The 27,848-nt window shown below is 43.7% G+C and overlaps 1 protein-coding gene across 5 annotated transcripts in view; it reads right to left on the reverse strand.

Annotated features, from left to right (window-relative positions):
* LOC311032026 (uncharacterized protein) overlaps positions 1-20,999 on the reverse strand; it is a 56,370-nt gene extending 35,371 nt beyond the window's left edge. For 4 of the 5 annotated variants that reach the window (XR_014599137.1, XM_084038632.1, XM_084038631.1 and 1 more), the window contains exons 1-7: positions 20,843-20,999; positions 16,257-16,322; positions 9,916-10,084; positions 7,205-7,642; positions 6,611-7,102; positions 3,304-3,456; positions 281-463 (exon numbers count right to left, since the gene is read on the reverse strand). Coding sequence is in view for 4 of the 5 variants with exons in the window: in XM_084038632.1 (XP_083894758.1) it covers positions 281-463; positions 3,304-3,456; positions 6,611-7,102; positions 7,205-7,642; positions 9,916-10,084; positions 16,257-16,322; positions 20,843-20,989 (1,648 nt within the window). In the remaining variant the exon portion in view is untranslated. The remainder of the gene's footprint in view (positions 1-280; positions 464-3,303; positions 3,457-6,610; positions 7,103-7,204; positions 7,643-9,915; positions 10,085-16,256; positions 16,323-20,842) is intronic. The other variant, XM_084038633.1, reaches the window with a different exon arrangement.
* Positions 21,000-27,848: the final 6,849 nt, after the last annotated feature.

A 27,848-nucleotide genomic window follows, 5' to 3' on the forward strand; every position in this document is an offset into this window, starting at 1 on the left:
TTCATCTTTATTATTATAGTTGGTAAATGTGGAATGGGAAATGTGTGTATATAATATATTAATGATTATCCAGAGCGGGTTGAATGCTCCTTGAAAAAGCTTTTTAGTGGACCTTTTGTTTTGTTTCCAGCTAATTTAAATGCTAAAATAGTTTGATTGTGTTTTTGGTGTATTTATAGTTGGATTTGAGGCTTTATTTTTTCAAAGAAAAGGGGCTTTAATTTATACATTATGATTATTGCTCTAAATCTGTCTATGCATTTCTCATGTAGAGCTTTACCTCCTTCCTCATACTGCATCCTGAGATCAGACCAGTCCTGTGAGAGCTCCTCTTCCTGACCGAATGGACTCGGCAGGGTCTCGGGCTGCGGCCGGTCCAGAAGGAGCAGCTGGACCCGGGACAGGGAGCCCAGATTCCCGGAGTCACAGCCCACCGTCAGTGCTGCCAGGCCTGGAGACAGCTCTGCAGAGGGAGACGTCAGAGTCTTAATTACAGCTAAATATCCCGCGGCGCTGCACCACAACAAAGAACGACCTGGCTTCTGTCAAACGGGTTTGTTTTTGCAGGTGAATCATTCTAAACAGATGGATGGGTCCGCGATGAGGCTGTTAATAGTAAGCAGATGAACAAGTTATTCTTCTTATTCATCTTATATTCAGACATAAAATCCATCCATTTTCTGCTGGGTTCCCATGGCAGCAGTCTAAGCAAGGCAGTCCCGGTCCCGAACCTTCTACTCCGAGCTCCTTCTGGATGCCTAAGCTCCTCCTTTCCCTGTGAGCCTCGCCACTCTGCAGAGGAAACTCATTTCCATGCTTAGTAAAAACTTATTTAATTCCGAGGGGAAACATCCATCTAATAGTTGTTTAAATATTTCACTCAAAATCACAAATGTCGACCTCATGGAGTAAATGTCGGTGGATCACCAAAATGAGTAGGGTTCATCCTCCAGGTGAGTGTCTGTAAATGTCAACGTCAACTGTCACTGCCATCCTAGAGCCAGAGCATGATTAAACAGGGGAAAGAAAACACTTGAAGCAATTGTCAAAATAGAAAATGTTTACAACGAACAAACTGTGAGATATCTTACGTACAATCAGAGAAGTTAAAGCCCAATCATAGAAATAATGACATTTACAACCGTTGACCTTTAAAGATTATAACTCACAATGACTTGTTGAACTGGATTATGAAATTACTAAATTACACTGCCTTCTTTCCACACAAGCCCAAATGCCCCCACCCCGGATCACCCCCCCCCCCGACTCCAAAGTTCTCATTGTCACACCCAATTAACAGCGGATCAGTGACAGTGTGGCTGGATGCCCATGCAAATCCCCGGCCCATGCTGGCTGGGTGTGGAGCTGCCATTCCACTCTTAGGGGATTTCACACAACATGCTCTGCTACAGGTACCACTCTAGACACACACGCACACACACACACACACACACACACACACACACACACACACACACACACACACACACACACACACACACACACGCACACACACACACACACACACACACACACACAGAGACACACACACACACACACCCACGCGAAAGCACACATGCACACACTTTCCCAGCAACATCCCAGAAAGCAGCAGAAAAGTTTCCAGCTTGTCTGAACTGTGTTATGCAATGTATCCACTCTGCTCACTACTACACATACACACACACACACACACACACACACACCCAACACACGTTCGTGTTTTCGGTTGGTTCAGAGGTCACGCATGTCTCTGTAGGTGTGCCGACGCTTGGTAACGTAATCCCTCAGATGCTAGGAAGGAACTGTTGCCTCGGCTGATAAATGAAGGAGTCGTTGAGAGGAAATCCCTGGGATAACTGTGGCTGTAACATAATGTGGCAGGACACACTTTCAGTTAGGCCGGCAATTAGTCCATCATTAGCCAAAAGTAGCCATGAGATTGAAAGACACTCAGCAAACACAGTGGCAGATAACCAGTGACTAATCTTGTGATTAAGGTGTGGGACACACTGGTTACCACCCACTCGGAGTGAGAAAGACAGCAGACACTTCGAATTCCAATGCTTTCACATTGAGTTTGAGAAAAAAGGTAACTGTTTATTTAACTACATTCCCGTTCCCTGATAATATTCTCTTGTATTGTGCAGTTAGGAAAGGTAGGATGCAGATAGGGTTTCAGACCGGCTGTCATAAGGCTCCAGAGCTGTCAAGTCAAGTCTCATGCCCTTTAGAGCAAATACGAGTAAAAAGTCAAATCTTTCAGGTCTCTGGATGCTGAATATTTATGGGACTCAGTATTTGAATATTTTTTGTAGCTGTTTTAATTAGGGTTGCAGCTACAAATTATTATAACCACACATGTTATTGACTCATCAGCCAAATACTTTCTTAATCATTGACCATTTTCACTTTTTGCAAGCAGATGCAGAACCTGCGTCCCCACACGTATTACAAGATTAAACATTCTTCTCATTTCAGCCACTCTGTGATCCGAGTCTGATAACTTATCTGTATTCTTCAATAAAAATCCTGCTCCGTGGAGCTTTAAATCTGCCACATTCTATACATATGCAAATGTTGCTTCATGTCAGTCTGATAAAAATCAGTCTGGAGCGTTAGCTCACATTTGGCTTGAGCCCTGAGTGGATTTTATCAGGCTGTGGTTGCTATGGCAGCGGTCGCCCTGATCCTTCCACATCCTCGGGGCAAAGGTCGTCGGGGTCAAAGGAAGGTTCGGGTCAGGCAAGCAGGTTAAACACCTTGTCAGGGATTAGCAGGCTATGAGGGAGGTGGAAGTCTTCATTGGCTAATGTCTCTCTCAGCAGGCCCCTGAACCACCTCCAGCACACACGCACACACACACACACACACACACACACACACACACGGTATCTATCACAGGCATGCTCCAACACATCGCATTTACTCTGCTTTTGTTGGGCAACATGGGCTGACACAAAGACCCGACACAGTGAACGCTCAGATAAGCCCATCCCTGTCTATAACAAGGCAGAAGTCACAGAGGAAGGAAAGTCTAATTGAGACATTACTGGGAGCCACAGAGAGAGGAAACTAACAAACACCCAAACATTAAGTACAACATGTTGTTCGCAGCTTTAACATCCAATCAGGATTTTTCCCCCCGTCTCGAAGTCGATGGTTTTAGGATTTAGGTTTTTACGGGAATAGGACTAAACTAGAGTTCGCTCTGCTGTGGTTGATGGATACGTCATTCGTTTTTCATATTCGGTTCTAAACTTAAATATTGGACATATTAAAATCATGTGTTTGCGTGTGTACCTTTGTTGATAGAAGGGCAACCGGATGAGTCTGATAGCTGGTCCAGAGAGGGACAGGATATGGACCGAGGTGCGATGGCCTCCAGTTCATCAAACTCATGAGACTGACTGCAGCTCAGCTCCGAGTAGCGTGACGCCGCTGTGCCACAGCGTCCTGCAAACAGCAGAGTGGGTGTAAGAGGATGAGACGTTATTATAATGATACACTTGGGCACAGTGGGTTGTTTCATAAGGAAATAATGTGAAAAGGCAAAAAAAGGTGTATGAATGATAAAACAACAGGGAGAACTAAATGAGCACGCTGCAAAAGGGGCAATTTCTTTTCTTTATAGTAGTTTTCCAAACATATGTTAGAAAGTGCCTTTCCTCAAATGTTGAAAATGAGAATATCAGAGTGTCATCTGATCATCTTTATGCAAGAAAGTAAAAAAAAAAGAAATCCCAAAATATCAAACTACTCCGTTAAAAGAAAACTCGATGGCATTGCTTAAAATGTAAAAAAGTAAAATGTATACTGAATAGTAACCTTATGCAATATTTTGTATGTGATACTAGCAGATTGTATTGTTTACACATAATGAATTGTTAATGTAAGTATTTTTGATAATACAAAAAAACAAACAAACTTTTAAAAAAGAAATTAAATGAAAAAGAATGCATCAAATTGCATTTTAGCCGCTTGTTGACTGCAGGAAATCTCAGGGATGTAGATTGGATTGATAACTCATGATGAAAATATCACATCAGCAGACAGCTCCAGGAAAGCTACTGGAGGGCATTTGGGTATCAGACGATAAATCTTGACTGGATCGTGTTGTGGGTTTAGTGAAAGCCTGTCCCTTCCAGGTTTTACACTCTGACAAGTGGACGACTGCCGACACGAGCCCAGGACCTCCATGAGTGAAGCCCCTCAGGTGAGCTATGAAGGTCTGAGCAGGGTGTTACAGTCAGACCTCTGGGCCAAAAGTAGTCTCATCTCACCTTCAATAAACACACAGGGCAAAAACCTCTTCCCTTAAGCTCTAATGACCAAAGACCTCACTCAAAGGGATAGTAAAAACTGTCAAGCTGATCACTAATTACTTATCTCCTCTCAAACCATCAAAACAAAACTGTTTCACTCTGCCCGGTCTAGAAATCAGAGGATTAGCGACAGAAACAGTTTCACAGGGTGGTGTGTTTTGTCGCGGGCCTGAAAGAGGCTTGACGCGGCTTTTCTCACATTAGAAATGCAGAACAGCTTGGCTCGGACAAAAGGATAATATATACGGAGGCTCTAAAAGGAAAAGGCAAACTCAGCTCCTTCGCGTCTGCCCACATGGACAAGTTTAAATGTACACATGAAGCCACCCTCGCCCAGTCGAGTATGTGAACAACGGCACGCACACACCACTGCACTATTGTGCACTTGAGCGGCTCGGCGCTCTCCTCAGAGAGACAATGGAGGGACTTGACTTGACACTTCAAAGCATATTGCTGCTGTCAACTCAGCTGTCATTCTCAGCAGACGAGAAGGGCCGCACTGAGTCCGGGTGAGTTTTTCCGGGGAGGTTAAAGGTGGCGGTGGGGGGTCAGTGAGTTTGATATGACAGAGTGAGAGGCAGACAAGGCCTTCTCTGTGTGCCTGTGGCCCTCTTTTCCTGGTCACAGTGTCGCGCTAAAAGGCCCAGAGTGGAGAGGCCAGGCCAGGACACTGCCCTGCTTCATTGTCAAGGACAGTTACACTCTGAAGATGTTGCTCAAAACAGGTCAGCTCAGGGTCACGCAAATGGCTTGTAGGGGGTCTGGAAAACCATGCCGGGGGTCACAAAGGGCAAATCGACATGAAGGGACTCCCATCAGCTACATACACTATGTATACCACAGTCGAATATCCCTCTACTGAACATCATGAAGATTTATGACAGTTTATGACAACTTGGGCTTAATTCCTAGTTTTAACCATCACTCTTAGAGGTAATAATTGTTGCAATCTGGGAATGCTGCAAGACAGCTAATGGTCAGTGCAAGCAATGAGACTGAAAAGGTGCAATTTGGACTTTCAACATATAATCTTTAAATAAAATGGCAGTAGCACTCTGTGCAGCAGTGGGGGTGAGGCTTTAGGCCTGCAGCGGGCCTTTGCAGCCCTTTACAGGCCGCAGCTTACTGACTGCAGTTCACTTTTTCTACTGGATGCAGCCATACTGGGACCCAAGCAATGCACTAGTGACCTCTAGCTTCATTTGTAATGTTGTCCGTCTGAATGAGGCCCTAAATGAACCCTCAATGTAGCCAAACTTATTTGAAAGAGAAACTGAAGGCCTAACTGTGACAGAACTATTCAGTGGTTCTTGTGTTTCTTCCCATCAGACTTCACAGTAGCTTCACAGTTTTGTCACAACAAGAAGAAATGATGGCCAAAACTATGAAAATAGACCCAAGTTGCAATAAACCAGAATTATCCTTTAAGCTTTACACGCTGCCACATTGAGGCCTCATTGAGCTTGAATTGCCTCCATCTGCAGTGAAATAAATGAACCAGTGACACTCGCTCTGTGTCTGCCGTGAAGAGAACAGCGTGCTCCGATACAGCATCGGGCCCCCTGCAGTACAGCACCACACAGAGAACAGTAGATGTCTCTGATAGAAAGAGAAAATCCCTACACAATTTCCACATTGTTTGCTTTCTTTCATAAAGTTCCAGGAGGAGTCAGATGTCAGTGGCCCCGTTCTTTATCCCCATTGGGAATGGTAAATTAGCGTCTGCAGGAAAGCTGCGGAGGTATTCTATTGTGGCGGCCCTTCTCAGTGTTCTGCCGTCAGCGAGCGGTGGTCAGTGTGGATTTATGGCCATCGGCTACACGTCTCCCTCTCCGAGCCCAGAGAATAAGTAAAGGCATGGGGGAGCCGGGGATGAGAGGCACGGCACACGAGGTAGGCACCCCTACTCCTATTGTTGGGGCCTCTCGCCTTTGAACAGGGAATCAAACGGTACCAGCTTTTCATCAAAAGCCCTCCTTTCTATTGCTGATTTAGAGGAAAAAGAAAAGCTTTCTGCGTTATTTATTATGGGGTGGGAGGAGGTGGTAGAAACAGGCTGACAGCAATGCTTTCACAATGTGTTGATGGGGGCAGGAGCATCATAACGCCTCACTATGGAGGCAGGCTTTGAATTCTCGGTGTCTGGCCCAGTCTCTTTGTCTATGGGTGGATGTCCAGCCATGTTCAGGACAATCAAGCCCCTAAGAACATGGGCAGGAGCGTAGCGCCGAGCAGGGAGGAGGCTGTGAACAAGCCATATGTGGCCAGCAGGGCTCATTTCTCACCTCTGACAGGGGAGATGGGAGGCAGGACGGGCCAGCGTTGAGACTCAAACCGAGTCACTGAAGGAGAAGGAGTTAGCCGTGGCTCTGACATCGAGTCGGGAGTGGTCAGGTCACTACGTGGACTTGGACAGGATGACCAGGTAGTAGAGGGGAAAGCCAGGGTAATGAGGCCAAGATCGGAGTCCATAGATGGGTGGAGATCAGGATCTACAGAGGCATTTGGGTGGAGATTCTCTGTTGTTTTTGAGCTTTCATGCCTGCTCAGAGGTTTATCTGACTGAGGTAGGACACCTGACATTGGGCGAGGGGAGAGGGGGTTGGTTTGGCCGAACACCGGTTCATAGAGTAGAGGGGTGGCCGTTGCATTAGTGGGTGATTGGTGAGGGTTGGATCCAGCTGGAGGGTAAGGAGCCAAAGGTGATTTAGTCACTGGACAAGGCTGGAGCGGTGAGAAACAAACGCTGCCTCCTGGGTCCGAGTCCCTTGTATCTCCTGCAAAACCACAGAGAAAAAATGAGAAGGTAGCTGAATTTAACACAATCATTTAAAAGTATACAGTTAATGCCAATCCCACTGCCCCGGTAGATGTTTTACCCCCAGACAGGACACTACTCCTGCCACTGGCGAGGTCAGTGCTGCGGCTGAACAGGCTCGACGGTGGACGACTGAAATCAGAGAGAGAGCCGTGTGAGACTGTGGAGGGGGGGCGGGGTTCTGGTCCAGCAGGCCCGGGATGCAGCTTCCAGTCTGACTCTGTGTTTGACGCAGCAGTAGATGGTGCTCTCTTTCTCTCCTGAACTTCATCTTCCTCCAGAGCAGGAGGAGGGTAGGAGGGAGATGCTGGCACAGTTTTCGGCTTGTTTTGTCTTCTCTCAAAGTCAGGGTGAAGGGCGTTTGGGTGGGGAGGTGTTGGATTGGTGGCGGATGACGGTGGAGCAGCAGGGGGCAGAAGACAAGGAACAACAACAGCAGAGCGCCTTCCTGCAGTCTGCACCTGAGTTCTTCTTCTGTCTGGACTGAGATCGCAGTAGTCTAAAAAGACAAAAACAAAATACTTCCTTAAAGACATAGTATTTCATTCAGCATGCTTCTCTAAAACTGACGGTAAATATCGGTTTGGCCAAATTAATTCAATTAAACAAACAACATTGGTGTTGGAAGTTTAAAAAAAAATGAAGTCTGCTTGTGACATTCTCGATCCCACTGCGCTCAGTCTTGGAGTAAATGTTTGTTTCACTGCTGGAGGGGGGTCGGCCTGCTAACAAAGGCAGCGAGAAATCGCCCGGCTGGAGCAGCTGCCTGTATCCAAACTCAAAATCCACAGCAATCAGACTTGAGGGCAGGGGAGCTGGTATGCAGAACACTGTGTCAGATACAGGTGTCCTGAAACAAGTGTTGGAGGAATATCAGTGGCAGAGTTCCCAATGATCGGTTGAGTTGTGTTTTATTCAAATGGGCCAGAAAAAAAGTTTTGGGAAGGATTGTGATTTTGGATTATTGTACCAATCGTGTAGTTAAAGAAAAAGTTAGGCAGTATTTTAATAACTTGGCCCGTAACACCTCCAATTAATATCACAGAGATTAACAGAGCACTGAGATCAATCAGCTCAACATGGAGTTACTTTATTATAACCAAATGATATTTAAGTTTAAAAGGACTAGGCTTTTGTGATTCTTTATGGATTCTGAAAAACACAAAAACTAGTGCTATGATGTTGGATGTCACTCTGATAAATGCAAATGCAGATTACACTGATTACATAGATTTGTTTTTTTTTTTTACTCATATTTGATACATATGTGGTATGTTCTCTATGACAGTTTTCCCAATTAGATTTTAGAAATTGCAATATCGTATGTAGAATTGTAACCCCTCGTATATTGATATTCTTTTGCAGATACACAGCTCTGTGATAAATATCTGTAGCCTCGTCATACTAATAAAACAATATATATATATTTTGGAGGTTGTCTGGATTATATAAAAGCTACATTTAGAGGAACGGTTTCATTTAATGTTACATTTAATGGGTTGTTTTGCCCAAGCAGTAGTTAAAACCTAAAGATTATCAGGTCATAAAGAAGACATTTTTGCATTTGAGAATATTTTCATAACTGAAGAGTAAAGCTCCTTCCTAAAGCACCTGTAGCACTGTATGCATCCTTCTCTCCTCCTACAACAACATTCGCTCCCCTTCTCCATCTCCTCTTTCTTCTTAAAATGTCCTTTCATCCCTCTGAGATTAGCTTCCACAAACATAAACTCCATCCAGCGCCGCCCATTTCCCTTTCGCCTTCTCCATTCTTCCCCCTTTGCCTTCGCACACCCCTTCCTTTCTCTCTCCTCTGATTTTTTTGTTGACCACTGAGAGGGTGTGTTTTGTGTGTGTGTGTGTGTGTGCGTGTGTGTGTGTGTGTGTGTTTGATAGGGGGTGGGGGGTGGGGGGGTGTCAGACAATCTGCTCTTGTTTCCAGGGGGTCTGCCGCCAAGTGGAGTCAGCACAGGGGGATAAAGAGAACGTATTGGAGTGCACATTTCTGCACTGCCTCCTTTTACAATGCCCTGCCATTCCCATCTGTTACACACACGCGCACGCACGTACACAAGTGTACGTGAACTGGTGCATGTGTTGTGTGTGTGCTGATGTGCATGTGAATGGCATGTGTCAGAGTGCAAAGCCACGGCGTAGGGCACAGCACGTTTCTTCAGGGAGCAGGGTTAAGGACGATTGTGAGGGAGCCGACCACCATATGGCAGAATAATTAGTATTAGACCCCAGTGCTGAGAAATGCCCCCCTCCTCTGCTACACACACACACACACACACACACACACACACACACACACACACACACACACACACACACACACACACACACACACACACACACACACACACACACACACACACACACACACACACACACACAGTGAAAGCAGTGCCCTGCTGTGGAACTGAGGTGTGTGCTCAGAAAAATGCCTTCACATCAGAGGCCGGGCTCTGAAAGGAGCGGCAGGTCTCCTGGCCCCGGGCCTTTCACTCACACCAGAAGACCACCAGGAGGGCGGCGCTGTGGGCACTTCCTCGCCAGAGAGGAGCTTTGCACTTAACCAAACACAACCCGAGAGAGATTAAGAGCTAACGACGAGTTTGGTGGCCTCGACCTCCACTGCTCCAGGAGAGGAAGAAAAGGTGAGAAAAATCACTAATGAGCAGATCTGTGGAGTCAAAGAAGGCAGTGCCCTCCTCCTCCTCCTGTTGTGGCTGCGATGGTGTGACAGCACCAGGTGTTTGTTAGCCTCACCCTCCAGCTTTTGTGTCTTTGGCGTTTTCGGCTTCTTCCCCTGAGATGGAGGCTGCGGTCTGGACTTGGAGCTCAGGAAACGAGGAGGTCTGAGGTCCTCAGGACGAGCTTTCATGTGAGACAAGAATCGTGGACACAATGAGGGACGATGATTTGGAGGATTGTGGGCCTGAAAGAGAAGACAAGGCTGTCAGTATAGTGCAAAATTAAAGTTGAAGTGATAATCTTTCCATATCAAATGTCCCTAAAATCTTTTAATTAAATCAAATTAATTAAATAACATGTATAAAAAATCTAAGTAAAATAGAAAAATGATAGTAATGGAAATGTAATAAATATAACAAATCTAAACAAAACATTTAAAAGATTAAATAATTAAAAGGAAAATCAATAATTAATGTGGAAAAACTGATAAAATCAGATGGAATAACACTATTTTGAAAAATACAAAAATGTTTTTAATTAAAAAACAAATAATAAAATCTACACTGCTAAGTATTTACCTCCAATTTCACCTGGCTGATAAAAATAAGAAAAGAAAAGTAAACTTTAAATAAAAAATGAATAAAAAATAAATAATAAAAATATTAAAGGTGGGGACTCCATCTCCAGCATTTAATATTTTTCCACATGGAATTGAATAAACTAAATAAATTGCCATTGTCTTCACAACTCACACTACTGTTATCCTCCCATTTGACCTTTAACACATTGGTTTCTGATCTAAGCATGTCCTATATTAATGAATACAAAATAAAAGTCACTCTGAGAAACATCTGTGTTCCATGCTACTACAAAATAAAAGCCTGAATGTGAAACCCTGCTGTGCAGTTTGTGGAGCAGAATTCAAATGATGCCTGGTATCACTACTGCCCCCTTGTGTTGTTAAAACAGATCACACACCACTTGTCCTCAACACCACAAAGTATCTCCAGCTTTCTCTTCTTACACCTACAACCTTCCTCCGCCTTAAAATAAAGGAGTCAGAAAATGATCTCAAGGGTGATAAAACTCTTTAGAGCACACGGTCGGGACACGGCAGATAAAAGCAGGCAGGACGGTCAATATTGGAAATGTTGAGGGACGGACGGCTGCCGGCAACACGCCAACCAGTGAAAGCTAGTCCAGCCTCCAGCCTCGGTGCCAGTGACTCATTCAGTCCCTCTCTGGCCTTTAGAGAGCAAACAGCTGTAATAAATGGCCCACACAGACGCAGGGCTTTATTTGACTTGGATTTAAGCTTCATCTAAAACAAAGTTCAGCTCCTCACCCTTTTAACGCACAATAAGGACAAACAGAAAATGCACAGATACGGCTGTCTGAACACAATGATGAACCAGAAGACCTTCAGACAGAAGGAGAAAGGGGGGAGAAAGGGAGGGCGGATGGTGGGGTCACTGTCTGTGACTCACACAGGGAGGATCAGCTTTTAAATCCCTGCACCATCTCCACTGATTCCCTTTTCTCAGATGTGGAGGCTTTAAAGATTTGCATTCTTGTGATGTAAAGAGGGAGAAGTGAGGTAGAAAACGGCAGAACAAGAGCCGGCGATGGGAGCTCCTTCCTCCTCCTCCTCCACCTCGCTCCTCTTCCTGCCCTACGGCCTCCTCATTACCTGTCACTCAGGCCAATCAAAAGGCTGAGGAGGGCTTTGTGAGGCAAGACCCGGCTGGTGTCATCAAACTCGTGACCTTCTGCAGAACAGGTCCGGGCACGAATGTGAAACATGGATCTGAGTCATTACAACCTACGCAAAAGCTCCTGCATCCACACACGCAAACCACACATACAGTACAGGACAAAGCTGTGACTCCTGTTTATCACACATGGTCACACTGATGAGTTTTTGGTCCATCCTTCAGGTGGAGTTTACACATTAATCAAAAATTACTTTTTATCAACTTAATGACTCAACATTACTGGTTGCATTCCTGCTTTACAGCACTAAGACTGTATTTGTGGTCTATTCTTTATTCAGTCTAATCTTAATCTATTGTAAATTATCTTTTTCTTTTTAACCGTCATCTTTGCCTCAGGCCGAGCACCTTGAATTACTTCTGTTTGTTATACAAATAAGCTTATTAGGGCTTATGAGACAAGTTCACCTACTTCCAAGGTACATCAACTACTTAATTAACGGCATTCATTCCGTCTAAAAATAGAGTTGATTTATACTGTTGGTGGAGTTTTGGCTCTTTTTATAGATAAACTTGCCTTGTCTTGCTTATCTTCCCAAATTTGATCAATAAATGGAACTGATTTGGCGATAATTCAATAAAATATTACTAGTTGTTATCGTGTTTTTTTACACGTATGAAGAGTTTTGACTGATGTTATAAGTAACAGTCAAATCGTAGTTCATTCATATCATTTCGCAAACATCTGCAATATCATGAAATATATATATTTAAAGTGCTTCTTTGAAGGATTTCAATGAAACTGGACATTATTGATGGCCATTAATAATTTCATGTTTATGCTGGACAGGTTCAAAGCATCAAAGCAATGTGAAATTGAATTTCTACTGAAAATTAAAACACCACTGCATGAAAAGCACTTTAATATGTTTACCTACATGTATGTAGTTTCACTTCAATATATAATATAATATATAATATATATATATATATATATATATATATATATATATATATATATATATATATATATATATATATATATATATATATATATATAGAGTTGTATGGAGTTTGTTGACTTCAACTTCAATGTAATATTTAGAAATTCAAGTCCAAATGGATAAAATGGCCATACACATTAAATATAACTTTGCAGCACTATGTCATAGAGGACAGTAGGTAATAGTGTAGTTTCTGTACACGCCCAGAACACTCGTGTGGGCTCCTTCGGGCCCCTGCAGGCCCCCAGGAAACAGGCTGACCTCCTGGCGTCAGGCAACCCACACGCTGTCCTCACACAGCCAGAACTGGCTAATGTCATTACGGGCCTGTTTGTGGTCAACGGCTCCCTGATTGAGATGTACAAGTAGTGCTGCTCGGTGAATGTAGGAAGTCTATTAGTTAGTCAGAGTCCCAGATGGCCGACAGAGGACAGACTTGCGTGTGCTCCTTCACCCCCCCTCACCTCCAAACACTCATACATATACACACACACAAGCATACATAACACACACACACACACACACACACACACACACACACACACACACACACACACACACACACACACACACACACACAGACACACTTAATTACACTGCCTCTGAGTGAACCCTCTGACAGGCGGACGGCTACGAGCAAAGACAGAAGTGTGTCTATGTCCCAGTGTCTGCAGGAACAGAGAATTCTTCACAGAGCTGATGCACAAGAAAGCCAGGCTTAGGCCCTAACAAGGTTAAACCCCTGAAAAAGAGTGACTTTTTAAATCATGGAGATTTGTGTTTCTGCGGGGTGTAATTAGCTTTGCTGCGGGGGAGGAGGGAGGGTGGATGAAGGGTCGGGATGCTGGCGAGGGGGCCGGCGAGAGGCGAAGCGGGGAGCGAAGACAGTGGGGTGCATTGTGGAGTCCGGAGGATTCAGGGGAGTAAATCTGATTATCAGCTCGTGTCAGAAGCCAGGCACAGATACAGCTTAGCATTCAGAGCAACTTTCTACTTTCGATGGTTAGACAATGACCCCCCCCCCCCCCCCCCCCCCCCCCCTCCTTTGCTGGCCAAGGCAGCCCCAGAGGACCCGGCAACTCTTCCTACATCCTGGAACAACTCAGCACAGCACAGGATGACAGGCTTCCAATATAGCATTACATTCAGTAGTGGAAGAAGTAGACACTTTAAGGGGAACTGCACCCATCTTACCATCTGTGTTTACAGGTGTTGGGGAGTACGATAGCATGCATGTGTAAGCATACTGTGGCTCAAAAGGGGGATGAACGTTAAAATTTGCGGGTCTGGAGTTAAAAAGAAGTGAAGCTTCTACAAATATAACACATCAGAACGCACTCCAACTGAACTGTCAGGCATTATATGTTGCATTATGGGTCATGAGCAACATGATTTGAACCTTAAAAAGCAAGAAGAACGCATGAATTAACAAACATAATGTCTCTGGTTTGTGCTTGTATTTTGTTTTGTTTTTACTACAACATGTTTTAATATTCAAAAGCACATTATTTTCCCCATAGGGTCTCTCTGAATATACCTGTACTCGCTGGGTAACACTCAATTTTAACACCTGTCTCTTTAAAAAAAAAAAAAAAAAAAAGAAGAAAAGCTTTGTCTGCTCTGATTGGTTTTCATGAAAACTATGCTGCACCTTTGCACAGGTATAGTTCTCAAGCCGTGTGCGTTTACTCAGATGGGGGCTTGGATGGCTTGTTGGGTCATGTTTTCTGATTTATGCAGCCCACGTCTTATTTTAAAATGTGTGGGTCGTAGGCATCCATGTGCTTGAGCACATTCAGTGAAAAGTGATCCCCCCCCCCCCATGATTTGTCCCCTTATATGAGTTGCATGGTCTATGCTATGTCTGCTGTATATCGTTGAGGGTTTTCAGACATGAGTAATGAAACTTCACTAACAACTGATTCAGAAAACTTTGGTTGAACTCCTCGTCCTAAAACCACATATATTAAGTGTTAAATTGGAGTTGTTTGGGCACCTGTGCATTATGATCTGGACTGTACCATTGCAGCTCGTGTCCCGGGTGACAACACGGGACCTTTGACGCCTATATAAAGCAGGCTGCTGGGTCAACAGCCTCTTGTCGGCTGCCTGTCTGTTTAGACAGGGACACGCTCGTTGTAAAAGTTGTGCTGCTGTATGACGGGAGCAGTTTCCCCGTCACAATGCCTCTGTGATTTATTAGATATAGCAGGAATGGTGGCGAGGTGGAGGATGGCAGAGGGTGATGCCAGGCCTGATACACTTGTTGAATGCAGAAGTGCTGGAGGCAGTTGAGGATGTAAATGAGGCTGTAAGGACCAGCGAGCGTCTTTGTCTGGCGACTTTACTTGTTTGTTTAACCAGAGGCCAAGACAGGAAGCCAGCCCACACAACTCTGCTGTCCCCATGGCAACCCCACTGTTAATTGTGGCACATCCACTCCCAGACTCCTTTCAGCAAAGGGGAGAGGTGGGGACTTTTGAGTGTTGGACGAGAGAATGAAGAAGGAAAGGCAATAATTTCGGGATTTGGTTCAATCTTTACTGAATTATAACTTTAAAGAAATCCAATCAGTGAATACAAATTATACATTTTTGACTGAAGCACTTTCAACACATCACTGTGGGCCATTTTAGAGTAACTGACGGAAATATCTAATCATGAATCGTTAAAAAAATATATCTGACAAATGTATTAAATTAAATCATTAGTTACAGCAAAGCTCCCAGGAAGAGTGCACAGCATTAAATACAATTTTACCTCATGGCCAAATGGAATTACAACTTCTGGGTCAGTGACGCGATGCTATTGAGCCAAAAAGACTTTCCCATAGACTTACATTGGGAAAGATGTCTGGAGTCAGTTGATCATTTCCCAGTATGAAAACTTTCCCTTATATAAATCATTAGGTTGTAAAAGTTGTAAAATTGACAAATAGCCAAATCCAGAGTTATTTTCCTTCCTCAGACTCCGAGGCTGGACCGACTGGGAGGCGGGGTTAAAGGAAATGCTAGTGTGCTAGCTCTATGAGCTACATGAAGATCAGTGGAAGATACGGATAATGTTATACTCAGAACTCATGAGCAAATAAGGAACTTCCATAGGAATGAATGGGGCTCTGCCTCCGAGGCTGTATCCAGTTCTCTCAAAAGTGGTCCAGACCTGACGCACATGTCATGTTAAGAAAAACACAGAATTATAATGAACAAAGTCGTAATAGATTTTTTGTATTTTCAATTCGATTTTAGTTTTGACAAATTCATTTTAGTCTGTTTCCTAATTTTATTGGTTGTATATTTAGTTTTACAGTTTGTTTGTTTTTGTATAGCCAGGTAAAATATCTCACAAGTATGTAGATACATCTACAGTATATAGACAGATGTCCCCCCCCCCCCCCAATAGTGATATATTACAGATAAAAACACTAAAACTGAAACTTTTTTTATATTATTTTTTAAACTTTTATTATTTCTTATTTTTCTTGTTTCGGTTTTTCTTAAATTATATATTATGTGTAGTAAGTTTCTGTTTACTAACAAAGTTTTTTCCCTGCATTTATTCATTTTAGTATCCTATAATAACCCTGGGGCGTACGAAAAGCCTTAAAGAAGTAGAGAGAGCGAGAAGAAAAGAGACATTTAGGAGAGGAGTATAAAAAGCCTTCTTGCTGTCTAGTTGGAATTAGTGTATGAGCACTCACAGTGTGGCTGCAGACTCCTCTATCCCACAAGATGGCTTTGCTGACAAAAGAAACATAAATGGGGCTCTGCAAGGAAAGAACAGACAGAAAAGAAGCCACATAAATATAAAAACTAATTACAGAAAAAGTGCACAGGTATACATTCACATTTACAAACTGATTTATCAGCATCAGATTGATCAATCAAAAGAGTGCAGAAATGAACTGCTTTCAGTCGCTCAATCTCCCGCTCCGTGGGCCCCCGGCCGAGAACAATGACTAAAGCCTGGCAAAACAAATAAAAAGCCACACAGTAAGAGGGCCCTCCAGGGACATTTAAACCCCCAGCAGTGCATTAATAACCCCTCTGTCTTGCTTATTGAGCTGCTGTGAAACTCTTCCAGTGGTTTGAGCTGCTGGAGCAGAAGACTCAATGATGGAGTCTGCTCTCCCACGCAGCCACTCTCCAACATCTGCTCCGTTTACAAAACGTCTGCTCCTCATCTCTGTGCCCTTTCTTTTTAACATGTAGCTGCCTCAGGACAGCATGGTGGTTTCATGGTTAGGGTTGACCTGTGGAGCTGGGTCCGCTGTGTTAACTCATCAATCACCGGGGACACATCACAAGCCCATGCCCAGCAGTCAGCAGAGCAGCTCATCCATCTCTCTTTGCAGCTCCCGCAAACACCGAGTCAGCTCCAGAGTCGGTCCACTCCAGGGAGCAAGAGAGCAGATCCTCCCAGGATTCACCCTTCATTCATGGGCTGTAACCCCAGACCGGAGTGGGTGACAGGGGGCAAGATGGGTTTGCAGGGTGGGAGGACAATGGAGCTTGATGTGTGTATACATGTGTGTGTTTCCCTTTTCTTTGGAGTGCACTGGTGTGGAGCTCTCTGCCAGCTTGTGCCAGACTCTCAAACCCATTCAGTGCCACCATGAGAGGCTAGAGGGCAGCGTCAGGTCTGGCCATTTCAACGCTTTTGTCTGTTGGTTTCATTTAGACCGTACATGTATTTAAAAAAAAAGCACATCACATGTGATTACGCACATTGTGCCAGAAATACCTTGCAAGCTCTCCATCCTTATTAGAAGCCTTAATTGCAGCCGAATAACGAACAACAACCAATTTCCCAGTGAATCATGGGTACTTGCTGCCCGATGACCTTGTTGTGTCTAATTATATGCTGAATGTGAAATCAAGTACATTTTGAGACGATGAAGGATGAAGTGGCTGGGGGGGGGGGGGGGGGGGGGGGGGGGTTTGGCCTGTGACAACAATGTGGAGAAATTATATATAACTGAAACAGAAAATAAGGCAAACGATAAAGTATCAAATGTATAAAGTAATGAATGAGAAAAAAGCATACATGAGAAAGAAAATGCTTATGAAACATTTCATATTAAGTACTGCTCACTAAACCCATTTAAATGTTTTCATAATGTAACATAATCTAACATGAATTTAAAAAATTGCAGCTATTAACATCGACAATTCTGTGACAACTGAGCAAACACCATCTGCTGATGAAGATCATGTTATGCAATAAAAAGACTCAACATCTGGTTTGATTAATATACTACTCTAAACTTGATGACAATAAAGAATAAAATGACAAAAAGTGCCAAATGGTATAAATGTGTAAAATCATGGCAAAAACAAGAGCCAGTCTGCCGTTAGCTCGACCCAGATTGCATTACTCAATAGACTCCTTCTACCTTTGAAGTCATCGTTTGACCCATCATCACAAATGCAATACATAATCCCATATAGGGTTTGTCTAAAGTGATTGCTGCTCCTCTTTTCCTTGTTCAATTAAGATGATGAGATTAGGGAGATTCCTAGCAGATGGGATTTCCACTGTGCATGTGTCGACAGCGTGCATCTCCCCCGTTTTCCACGCAAACTCCACCTCAAGGTACTTCCTGTCAGAGCCATTGAGCGCCAGAGCGGCGTGGGCTGGCAGACAGGAAGTTGTGTGGTGGCGGTCTGAGCCACCACACAACCATATGGGCAAACATGGTCGGTCTTATCAATAATGAGTAGGTGGGACGGGTTGGATCAAATTACCAATTTAGAGCTAATCACCGAAATTGTGACTGGTCTTTGCTTTCTCCTCCGTCTCCCACTTTGGTTTCTCCTCTCTTTGGTGATCCCTGCTGCCATCTGTCTGCCTTTCTCAGGGGAGCCCTTTCTTCTCTCCTGAGCTCTACACGGGATGTTTTATTAATTCTGTTTCACCTGATTACACCCTGTCTGTGAGTCAGGACACATTAATATGCATTTAATCAACATTTAATTAAGAGAGCAGGCACTGAACACAGAGCCACTGATCAGAGCTGCATCCTGGTGAGGTCAGCACCAAGGACACACCGACACACACAGGGTACGGAAACAAACAAGCTGCCATTAGAGCAGCGGAGCCTCACAAGAAACGTGTGAAACACAGGAATGTATTTCATATTACTTGTCTTGACTGTGACAGCCCGCATACACAAACATTCCCTCCTGCACCTCAGACACCAACACATCATCATCATCAATACACAATATCAAACAGATAATGATACTGCAAAATGATCATTGATATTAACGTTAATCTTACATGAGTTAACTAACATTCATAACATTAGCTAATAACATTAGCTGTCCCCACTTGTGTTGACTGACGTATCCGGCTGCTTGTCCTGAAAAACAATGTAGGCTATAACATATGTAATGTTTTAACTAGCTAGCTACCCTAAACTAATTGTAAATGTAAATGGGGAGGATGACGACGTACACCCAAGAAGGCCCGAGGTCCACCCACCATAGCCTCAAAAAACATCGATGTATTAAAGGAGTTTTTAAAAGGAGCAGTGTGAAATATTTAGTGACATCAAGTGGTGTGACTGCAGACTGCAACCACCTGAATACCCTCGGCTCACTCTTCCCTTTGGACCAGGAAAGGATCTTGAGTGTTAGGTTTGTCTGTTCTGGGCTACGAAAGAAACCCGGCACTGCAACAAGCGACTGAAGATTCCCTGCTCGTTGTGTCGAGATAAATGGCTCATTCTAATGTAACGAAAACCAACAATTCTTAGTTTCAGGTCATTTTTTTTACATACATTTTTTTGTCAAAAGTCCCTCTAAATCCTACAGACTGTCCCTTTAAAAACTCTTAAATGTTTGAATTATAGTCATCAAATTAATTAAACTTTTCAATAAATTTGAGTTGCTTGGCTGGGTTTTTTCTGTTGCTTTTATCAAAAACTATGAAAAAGAAGTTATGAAAGCAAGATCAAAGCCTTTTAAGCTGATATCAATGTTTCAGCACACAGTTGCTTATTTACACATCTAACTGTTACAGAATAAGGTGGATGTAAGGCCTTTATTCTCCCTTCTAGCTCTGTTTTTGGTCCTGAGGAAACTATCTGTCTCTTTACCTACCTGCTTAAAGCTCCATTATGTTCACCAGCTAGTCGCTAACTAGAGGCTAACTGCACACACAGTGTAAAAACGACACTATGACAGAGAAAACAGTAAAGTTGTGGAATGTTTGTTTTCCACTATCTCACATGTGATGAAGCTTTCACATCCAGACTGTGGAGATCAGACAGAACATAACTATGATCATGAAATCACTACCAATTTTAAACTAGTGCTTAAGAATGACTGAATTCCATGTTCCTTTCACTCTCAGTGTAGATGCACTCAGTTCAACTCTGCCACTGCAGTAATGAGATCACAACACATAAATCCGTTCGTCACATTTGTCAATAAACCAACCAACATTGAGACAAAAGCGCTACACACTTTCTAAAGCCCGGACAAAAACTTAAAAAGCACACCACAGGAACCCGATAATGCAGCGTCAAGCAACCGATGAGGAGATGCAGACCAAAAAAACAATCAGGCAAACGGCCGAGCTATCAATGGCAAACAAAGGGCGTGTGTGACCACCTCAGCATGCCTTTGGCCAGGTTAGAGGCAGAGACAAGAGGAGAGCACCCAGATTGAGAGAGAGAGAAAGCCTGGGGTCAGCTATAATGAGCCGTGAATGTGAGCATCCGACCAATCCTGTTTAATGGGGTTCATCCCTGGAAAGGTTTCTGTCCTTCCTCGCACCGGTGTTTGTGTGTGTTCACGTTGGGGTTCGGGTCAGGGGGCTGCAAGGAATCTGTGACCCTGAAATGAGCTCTGGGAGTCTGTGGGGACTCCCGCTGGCAGGACAGAGCTCCTTTATGCTTTAATCTGCAAGCACGCGGGATCAATATGGCAACTATTGGTGCCGGGATTGTGTGCGGGAGTAAGCGGTCCAGCCATTTTAGATGTCTCACAGGGGGTTGGCGCACCCTGACAAAAGCACAGCCCCGCTGCCACCACCGGCTACAATGACCTGTGGGACAGTGGCACACCAGCAGCTAACCTACTTAACATTCATTAGTGTCAGAGAGGTGGACAGATGCTCCGGGTCTTACGGATCTTCTCTCTCATGTTCCCTACATGGGGCTCATTCAGCAGAGTTTGACGTGTCTTTCATTTGGGATATTGGAGTTGTGGGCGGTGGCGGCAGCAGGCCGCTCAGCTGTGGATTTAGGGAGAACTGGGTGGGCATGGATGGACTCACCCTGTGAGCGTGTTGTGCAGAGCGGTAGCCGTCAGGCAGCCAGGTGCTCGTGCCGACGGGATGCCTCGGCCGAGCCAGGAGCCTCCGGGGACACTCGAAATCCTGATTTCTGGAAGGTCTGTTTCCTCTTCTCTCGACGGCAGACATGTCCAACAGGCTCTAGTCCTTCGCTTTACTCATCGCTTGGTAAAAACGTAAGAAGCTCACAACAAAAGTTCACCAAAAGAAAAGTTCAATAACATCGCTTCACGCGTTGTAGCTGACTGATTTAAAGGAAGAGGGACTTAGTAATACCTCTCTGTGGGAGGTTAAAATGTTCTCTATTTAAATAGCTTTTGGCTGTTAATGATTACCATCCTGCTAAACTGGTGCAACTCTCTCATGCATATTGTTTCCTTGGCAAGCAAAAAACACACAATTTGCAGGGAAAGAATAGACATAAGCCCTGTGTCGCCTCCATACGCAACACAGAAATGAGGCCTACAATAAAGCAAAGCTTTCATTTAAGAAGTGCACTGCAGCCCCACACAGTGACAGAGGCCAGAACAGAAACCAGGAGCAGCTGGACAGAGAGAGGGCTTTTCAGCCCGTCTCCAGACACAACATGGATCAGGTTCTGGGCTGCTATACAGCAACATAAATCTCCTGGCCTTAATTACATTACAGGGCATATAGTGGCAAGCTCTGGGGAAACAATGGACCCTATCAATTCCACAAATCAGAGCCCAGTGGAGTGTGTATGTGCTTCTGTGTGTGTGCGTGTTCTGAACAGCCCTCTATCTGTATCTCCAATCAAAGCTCATTATCTAGAGTGTGACATGAGTTTGAGGTTCTTCAGCTTAAGATTTGTGCAGGAAAAAACGAGTAAATACACCCCTGGTGCAATATTAACGAGGGCTGCGGACGAGTGGGTGGAGTATAGTGTTTCCATGGTGACCAGACCAAACACTTAGTGGTGAAACAAGCAATCAGCCCCTCACAACCCATATCCTTAGCTACAAAAATAAATCTTCTAAAGTTTCAAAAGACCCCTGCAGAAGTTTCTGAAGCTGCAAAAAGAATAAAACCATTTGTTTGATTTAAAAAACACAGACAAGTAAATGAGAAATAAGAAACATGGAAAATACTGATCATAAAAGCCCAACTTGTGACCGCTACTAAAGCATCTTGAGACCATCTGAGATCAGCCTCTCCTTGACATCTCCTTTCCTAAAGAACACTCTCTCCAAGGTCTCCCTCTGTTCGACCCTACAGGGGCTCTGCAGTGCTTTTTGGGTAATCCGGACGCCACAATACCAGTTGCTAAGACACTACCAGAAAATGCATTGTGTGAGGGGACGTAAGGTTGGAAATCACAGTAGTTTTGTGGAATGGATGTGAATGCGTTTTTTTAATGAGAACGTTCTGGTAGAGCAAGTTTGTGTATCTTTTCAAGATTAAATTTGCATAAATGTTTTAATGCATTGATTATTCAATAACATGCAAACTGAAAGTTGTATAAATTGTCTACCCTGTGTACTTCTTGACTCTACTTTAACAAGAGTACAGCTCTCTATTTCCATCTATATTCTCTCCTTTTCTTATTTGATTTAACTTGAAGTCTGTTATATTATTATTTTATAGGCTAATTTAACATTTGGCTGATGAAATCTTACAAAAAGTTATCCCTCGTTTGTTGCGGGTTCTCCTACAAATGTCCAGCAATGCCTGCCAGTTTGCACCTGTTAAATGCATTCAGTCTTTTCAAACTAAACAGTGGTGAAATACACAGACAGTGAAATGTGAATGTAAAAATGAATTATAGTGCATTGCTTTTTACAGGCATAGTTACAGACAGTGTAGGAGAACAGCCTGCTGAGAGACATCAGCTGAAAATTAGTGACTTGGCTAACATTGGCACCATTAATGGGAACCATTTGCATTTTCCCAGTTGAGATAAAAATGTAAAAAGCTCTTAATACTGAAATTTAAATGCGCAATAAATGGGTTTTTGTTCACTGGGTGGGCAGCAAAAACAAGCTGTGAATACAACAAGTGCTAGCGAAAAGTTGTTTTGCCTCCGTATCTGCTGTGTAAAAAGACATTAGCATTCATATGGAGGTGTGTGAATCCACCTGATAAACCTGCTCTATTTATAAAGAGGTACACATCTGTCTCTTTAGCTATTAAATGCTCCACTATGTTCACCAGCCAGTCTCTAATGGTGTCTGTTTGCTGCTGAGCAGATAGCGTACACTGTTTTTTTTAAATCAAAATAGCAATAAGTTGCGAGCTGAAAAAACAAAAGAATGAGCTGAAAGACACTAAAACTGCAACCGGATGATTCACTGTGGGTTCTTCACTACGAGCAACACCTTTCATATAAATATTTTCTATATCTTATATGTTCAATATCTTCTCTCCGATTGTGTGATTGGCTCCGACTTTAATGTGCTTTTCAAATGAAAATGTAATTAATTCTGTTCTCTCAAATACATAAAAAAAATAGTAAAAATAAAAAGAGCTCTCTCTCTCACACACACACACACACACACACACACACACTCACACACTCTCACACACACACACACACACACACACACACACACACACACTCACACACTCACACACTCTCTCACACACACACACACACACACACACACACACACACACACACACACACACAAATAAACACATATCGGCACACAAAAGCTGCCTAAGCAAAACACATAAAAATACAATTACAAGGGTTTTCATGCTGTTCTAAGGAAAGTAGCCCAGCCCACTGCGTGCTGCTCTTTGTTGGCTGCGGGACCCAGAATCAAAGAGCGTTGACCTGCGCCAGCTCTGCCCGGCAGGCCTGCAGGGAGTCCTGCTCTGACTCCAAACCCTGGTTGCCGTGCCATGCTGGGATCCCCCACCCCCCACCCCCTCGACTCCCTCCTGTCACCCCCGGTTTGCTCCGTTATTTCCTCATCTCATCAATCTGTCAGCTAAGCCCTTTGACACGCAGCACAATATGGTCCCAGTATTTCTCAGTTCATTCCCCCTCTTTTCAATATGGTTCCAGCATTTCAAGATTAGTCAGCTCACCCACGAGGCCTGCTCCCCTGGTGCCTCAGGACCGGGGGGGGGGGGATCGTCAGCAAATATAGTTGCGAGAAGCTAAGCGATGGCAGCTTTCAGGCCTGAACAGCAGCTATCTGATTATTACTGCATGGAAAACTTTGACCAGATCTGTGTAAAAGCTTACTTTCACATTTCAAAACACAACAAAGTTTCATTACAGAAGGCTGTAATCTCAAATCAAGCCAAACTCACAAGTGTCACTCCCACCCTGTCTTACTTTGGATTTATTCAAACCAAGATCATGTATCATTCTGACTCATGAGACATCTGATTAGGATAAGGTTTTATTATTGGCGAGTCGTACAACACTATTCAGGATTCAGCAACATTTAGATCAAAATACTTGGTTGATGACTAATGTTGCCACCAACGTCAATTAAATGTGATGAAATTATACGCAGCAGGAGTTAGTCATCCGGGAGCCGGGAAAAAATAATCAGGGGCAATAAAAAAAATATATATTTCAGGACAGTCACAGGAGGGAAGGTAAACCTAGGCTGACTTAGAAACACTGGGATTGTGACAATAAGTTGTCAATGTAGAAGGTGAACCTTAGAGCTAAGTGTTAAAGTCATCTTAATAGCTAATTTTATTGGGAGCAACAGTAGCAAGGGCACAGTTGTAACGCTGTGGTAGAAACCCGCCAATCACAAGGTAGCCACGCCCCAAAGCATACCCTGCTTTATCGTTTATTTTAATCTTGATCAGACCATGATTTACTAAATGGAACATGAATACCAAACTTTGTTTTTAGGAGGTTTTATAATGACTGAACTTTTTGAATATACATTTTAACTTCTAGGTGACAAACTAGAGGTTCTTCTAAATTATGTTGGTGTTTTTTTTTTACTTAAATGATGTGGGAAATCCTCAAGGATGTATCATACTGAATATGCTGTATGTTACGTTTAGGAAATACAGCTATATAAGCTTTTGTTGTTTTGATCTTTAAATGCATCCTTCAGCAGCACAAATGTATTAGTAGTATTTGTTGAAATATAATCTACTTCTAGGTGATATGTTTACAGCCTTTCCAGACGTGCTCATTAACTTTGACCAGCATCACATCACATCTGCTTACTCCATGGCCATCAGCACTTAAACATAAATGATGAATACTGGCAGAGATAAAATGTTTTTAAAAAACCCAATCGCAAAGATACTTCAAGTAAAAGTTGTCCACCTGTGGCTAACAGTTTTATGGAGCGAGGGATGTGAAACAGAGAGTGTGTGTTGCTGCCGCTGGACTGGACTCACTCGAGAACAGACCATTCAATTTATTTTCAAGTAAGGATGAAAGGAAGACTCCAAACTATGCATGTCGTCTATTCACGGGTGACGCTCTTTAAAGAAAGAAAAAAAAAGACAGCAAAAAGAGTTGGAAAAGGGTGGAGGGGTAGAGCGCTGCATAAATTTTACATACACAAGGCAGCAGACAAAGTGATTGTTGCTTCCTCAAAACTTTTTTTTCTACTCCAGAAAACACTTTCCTTGCTGAATAGGCACCTATTAGTGACTCCATTATGGGCACAGGGCTCTTGAATGGCTCCTCACTGTGCGTCTTTATCATAGTCAGGCTGTGAATACAGGCAGCCCCCTCCTCCTGAAGCCCAACCAAACTCCTTACAGCTTGTATTGATAGGTGCTGTGGTGATGATGGGTGAGGCAGGAGGGGGGAGGCGGGCTGCCATTCTCACCCCCTGTTGTGTGCTCCAGGTGTGGTGGGTTAAGCGTAGCGCTCTGAAGCCTCTATTGTGCCGCAGACTTTTTCTTTACTACTTGTTCCAATAAAAAAAAAAAAAAATGGATGCAGTGTTTTACATGCATTAGCTGATCTCCATAATGCCATTCCCCCTCCCCAGGCCCCGCTGCACCCCAAAACAAGTCAGGCCTCCGGCAAATCGCTGCACACCGCCTCAGAGCCCTGTATTGTTGCTGGATTATTCAGGAGTTAGCTGAAAGAAAGAGACGGGGAGAGTGGGGTGTCTGTACTTTATCTCCAGGGGAGACAGGGGCTAAAGAAGGAGCTTCTTTAGAGGAGTGAGTTACTGCCACGAAAAAGCCTGAAAACACCTGCAGAAGACAAGCGCAGTGAGGCCGAGGCAAGGCACCCCCATTGTTTGTCTTTACTTTGCACGTCCACCCTCTGAGGTACCGTAAACTAAATGCAGGAGCTTGTAAGGATCTGTAACAGGCTCCAAAAATGCCGCTGTATTGACAGACCCATCAGAATGTAGACGGTTTCAATCAGCAAAAAACAAATATCAGTGTGTGTCTATGTGTGTGTATGTGTGTGTGTGTGTGTGTCAGTGAAAGCATGATTCACTCAACTTTGAAGTTATGTGTGTACTCACATTTGAAGGAGGGAGAAGGAGCGTAAGCGAGACTTTATGATGAATATGGAAGCATTGTTCAGCCATGCTTACCTCCACAGGGGACCATCTGCTCCCTGTCAATGCATCACCTGCTCGTCTGAGCCGTCTCCAGGGCAACAAGGGGTGGGGGGGGGATTAGAAGAGGTTATGGCTTTGATGGGAGGGGCCGTCGCCGGGGACAGAAGAGGAGGTTGACTGGAGGAGGAGGAGGTTGATGGGAGGTTGCCGGGCGAATGTCGTCCTCTGCTGGTGGAGAGAGTGTTACAGTCAGAGTCTCCCAACACATCAATATTTGGCCACTTGTTGAACATGGTTGGTTTGTGTTGAAGACAGTACTGAGCATAAAATTGTCCCCCAGCTTTATGGAAAAGCCATAATGCACTTAAGAGAAAGTAAGAGAGAGTATCTAATATTTGTATTTAGATCTTTAGTCCTTCCATTCTTATGTAATGCTCACCTTATATCTCCTTATTGCACTTTACATGTCCTGCTATTGGAAAGCAGTTTCTCTTCACTTTAAAAGATCATTCAAATTAATTTTTACCGTTTAATATCTCTTTGTAATTTCTAGAATGTGAAGGTTTATCACCACTTTTAGTGAGGGTGAACTCACTGCATTACGCATCAATAGAGAGGAAATGACTTGTCCAACTGTAATGTGATTATCTGCTGCAGAGTGACAGACGCCGTGTTTGGTCCAGGCAGTCATGTAGGTATTGTCAGGTATCGCATGACAAACAGCATGAATGTCAGTCAATCACAGAGTTCTCATTAAGTCTCCGTGTTCCTCCACCTACAGTACACGCAGCGCTGTGTGACGGCTGAGTAAACACAGACCTGAGGACAGCTCCAACGGCAAACACAACGGAGGTGAAATACACCCGATGACTGAGACTGACAACCACATCAGTAGAGTACATAAACACACAACATAGGCCTCAGTTTAAAGGAATAGTTCAACGTTTTGGGAAACATGTGTGCTCACTTTCATGCAGTTAGACGAGAAGCTTGACATTATCTCGTCTGAAATGGAATATGAAAATCTTCTAGTCTAACAAAATAATAAATCTATATTATTTGAATAACTTTTTAAGGACTGAGATCAGGCTGAATTTACATAAAAATGTAGATGCTTTGCATTACATGGTTAGGACCATTAGCTGTGAGCTGCCAGGTCAGCCGTCTCCATGACGATAAGCCAATAATTATGCTGTGAATGCATCTTTTAATGAAACTGTAAAAGTAAAGGGGCAGAAATCAGGATACATAAATGTGAGGGGAGGTACATGTCCACCATCCCTGCTGGAAATTACTTGTTCAAAGCTGATAATGTGGTGGCCTAGGATGTATCTGTCATTAGACATTCATTTTTCTGCTTTGCCCTAAAATACACTGGATATGCTGGGCTGGAAGGTTTTGGTGGCAAAAAACTGGATTTTGGCAAATACAACTCTCGTATCTGACACTGAGGACAAGAGGGCCTTCAGGAGGAGCCGCTAGCCGACGCTCACCTGGAGCAGCAT

This window comes from Eutrigla gurnardus, assembly GCF_963514095.1.
Source record: "Eutrigla gurnardus genome assembly, chromosome: 21".
NCBI lineage: Eukaryota > Metazoa > Chordata > Actinopteri > Perciformes > Triglidae > Eutrigla > Eutrigla gurnardus.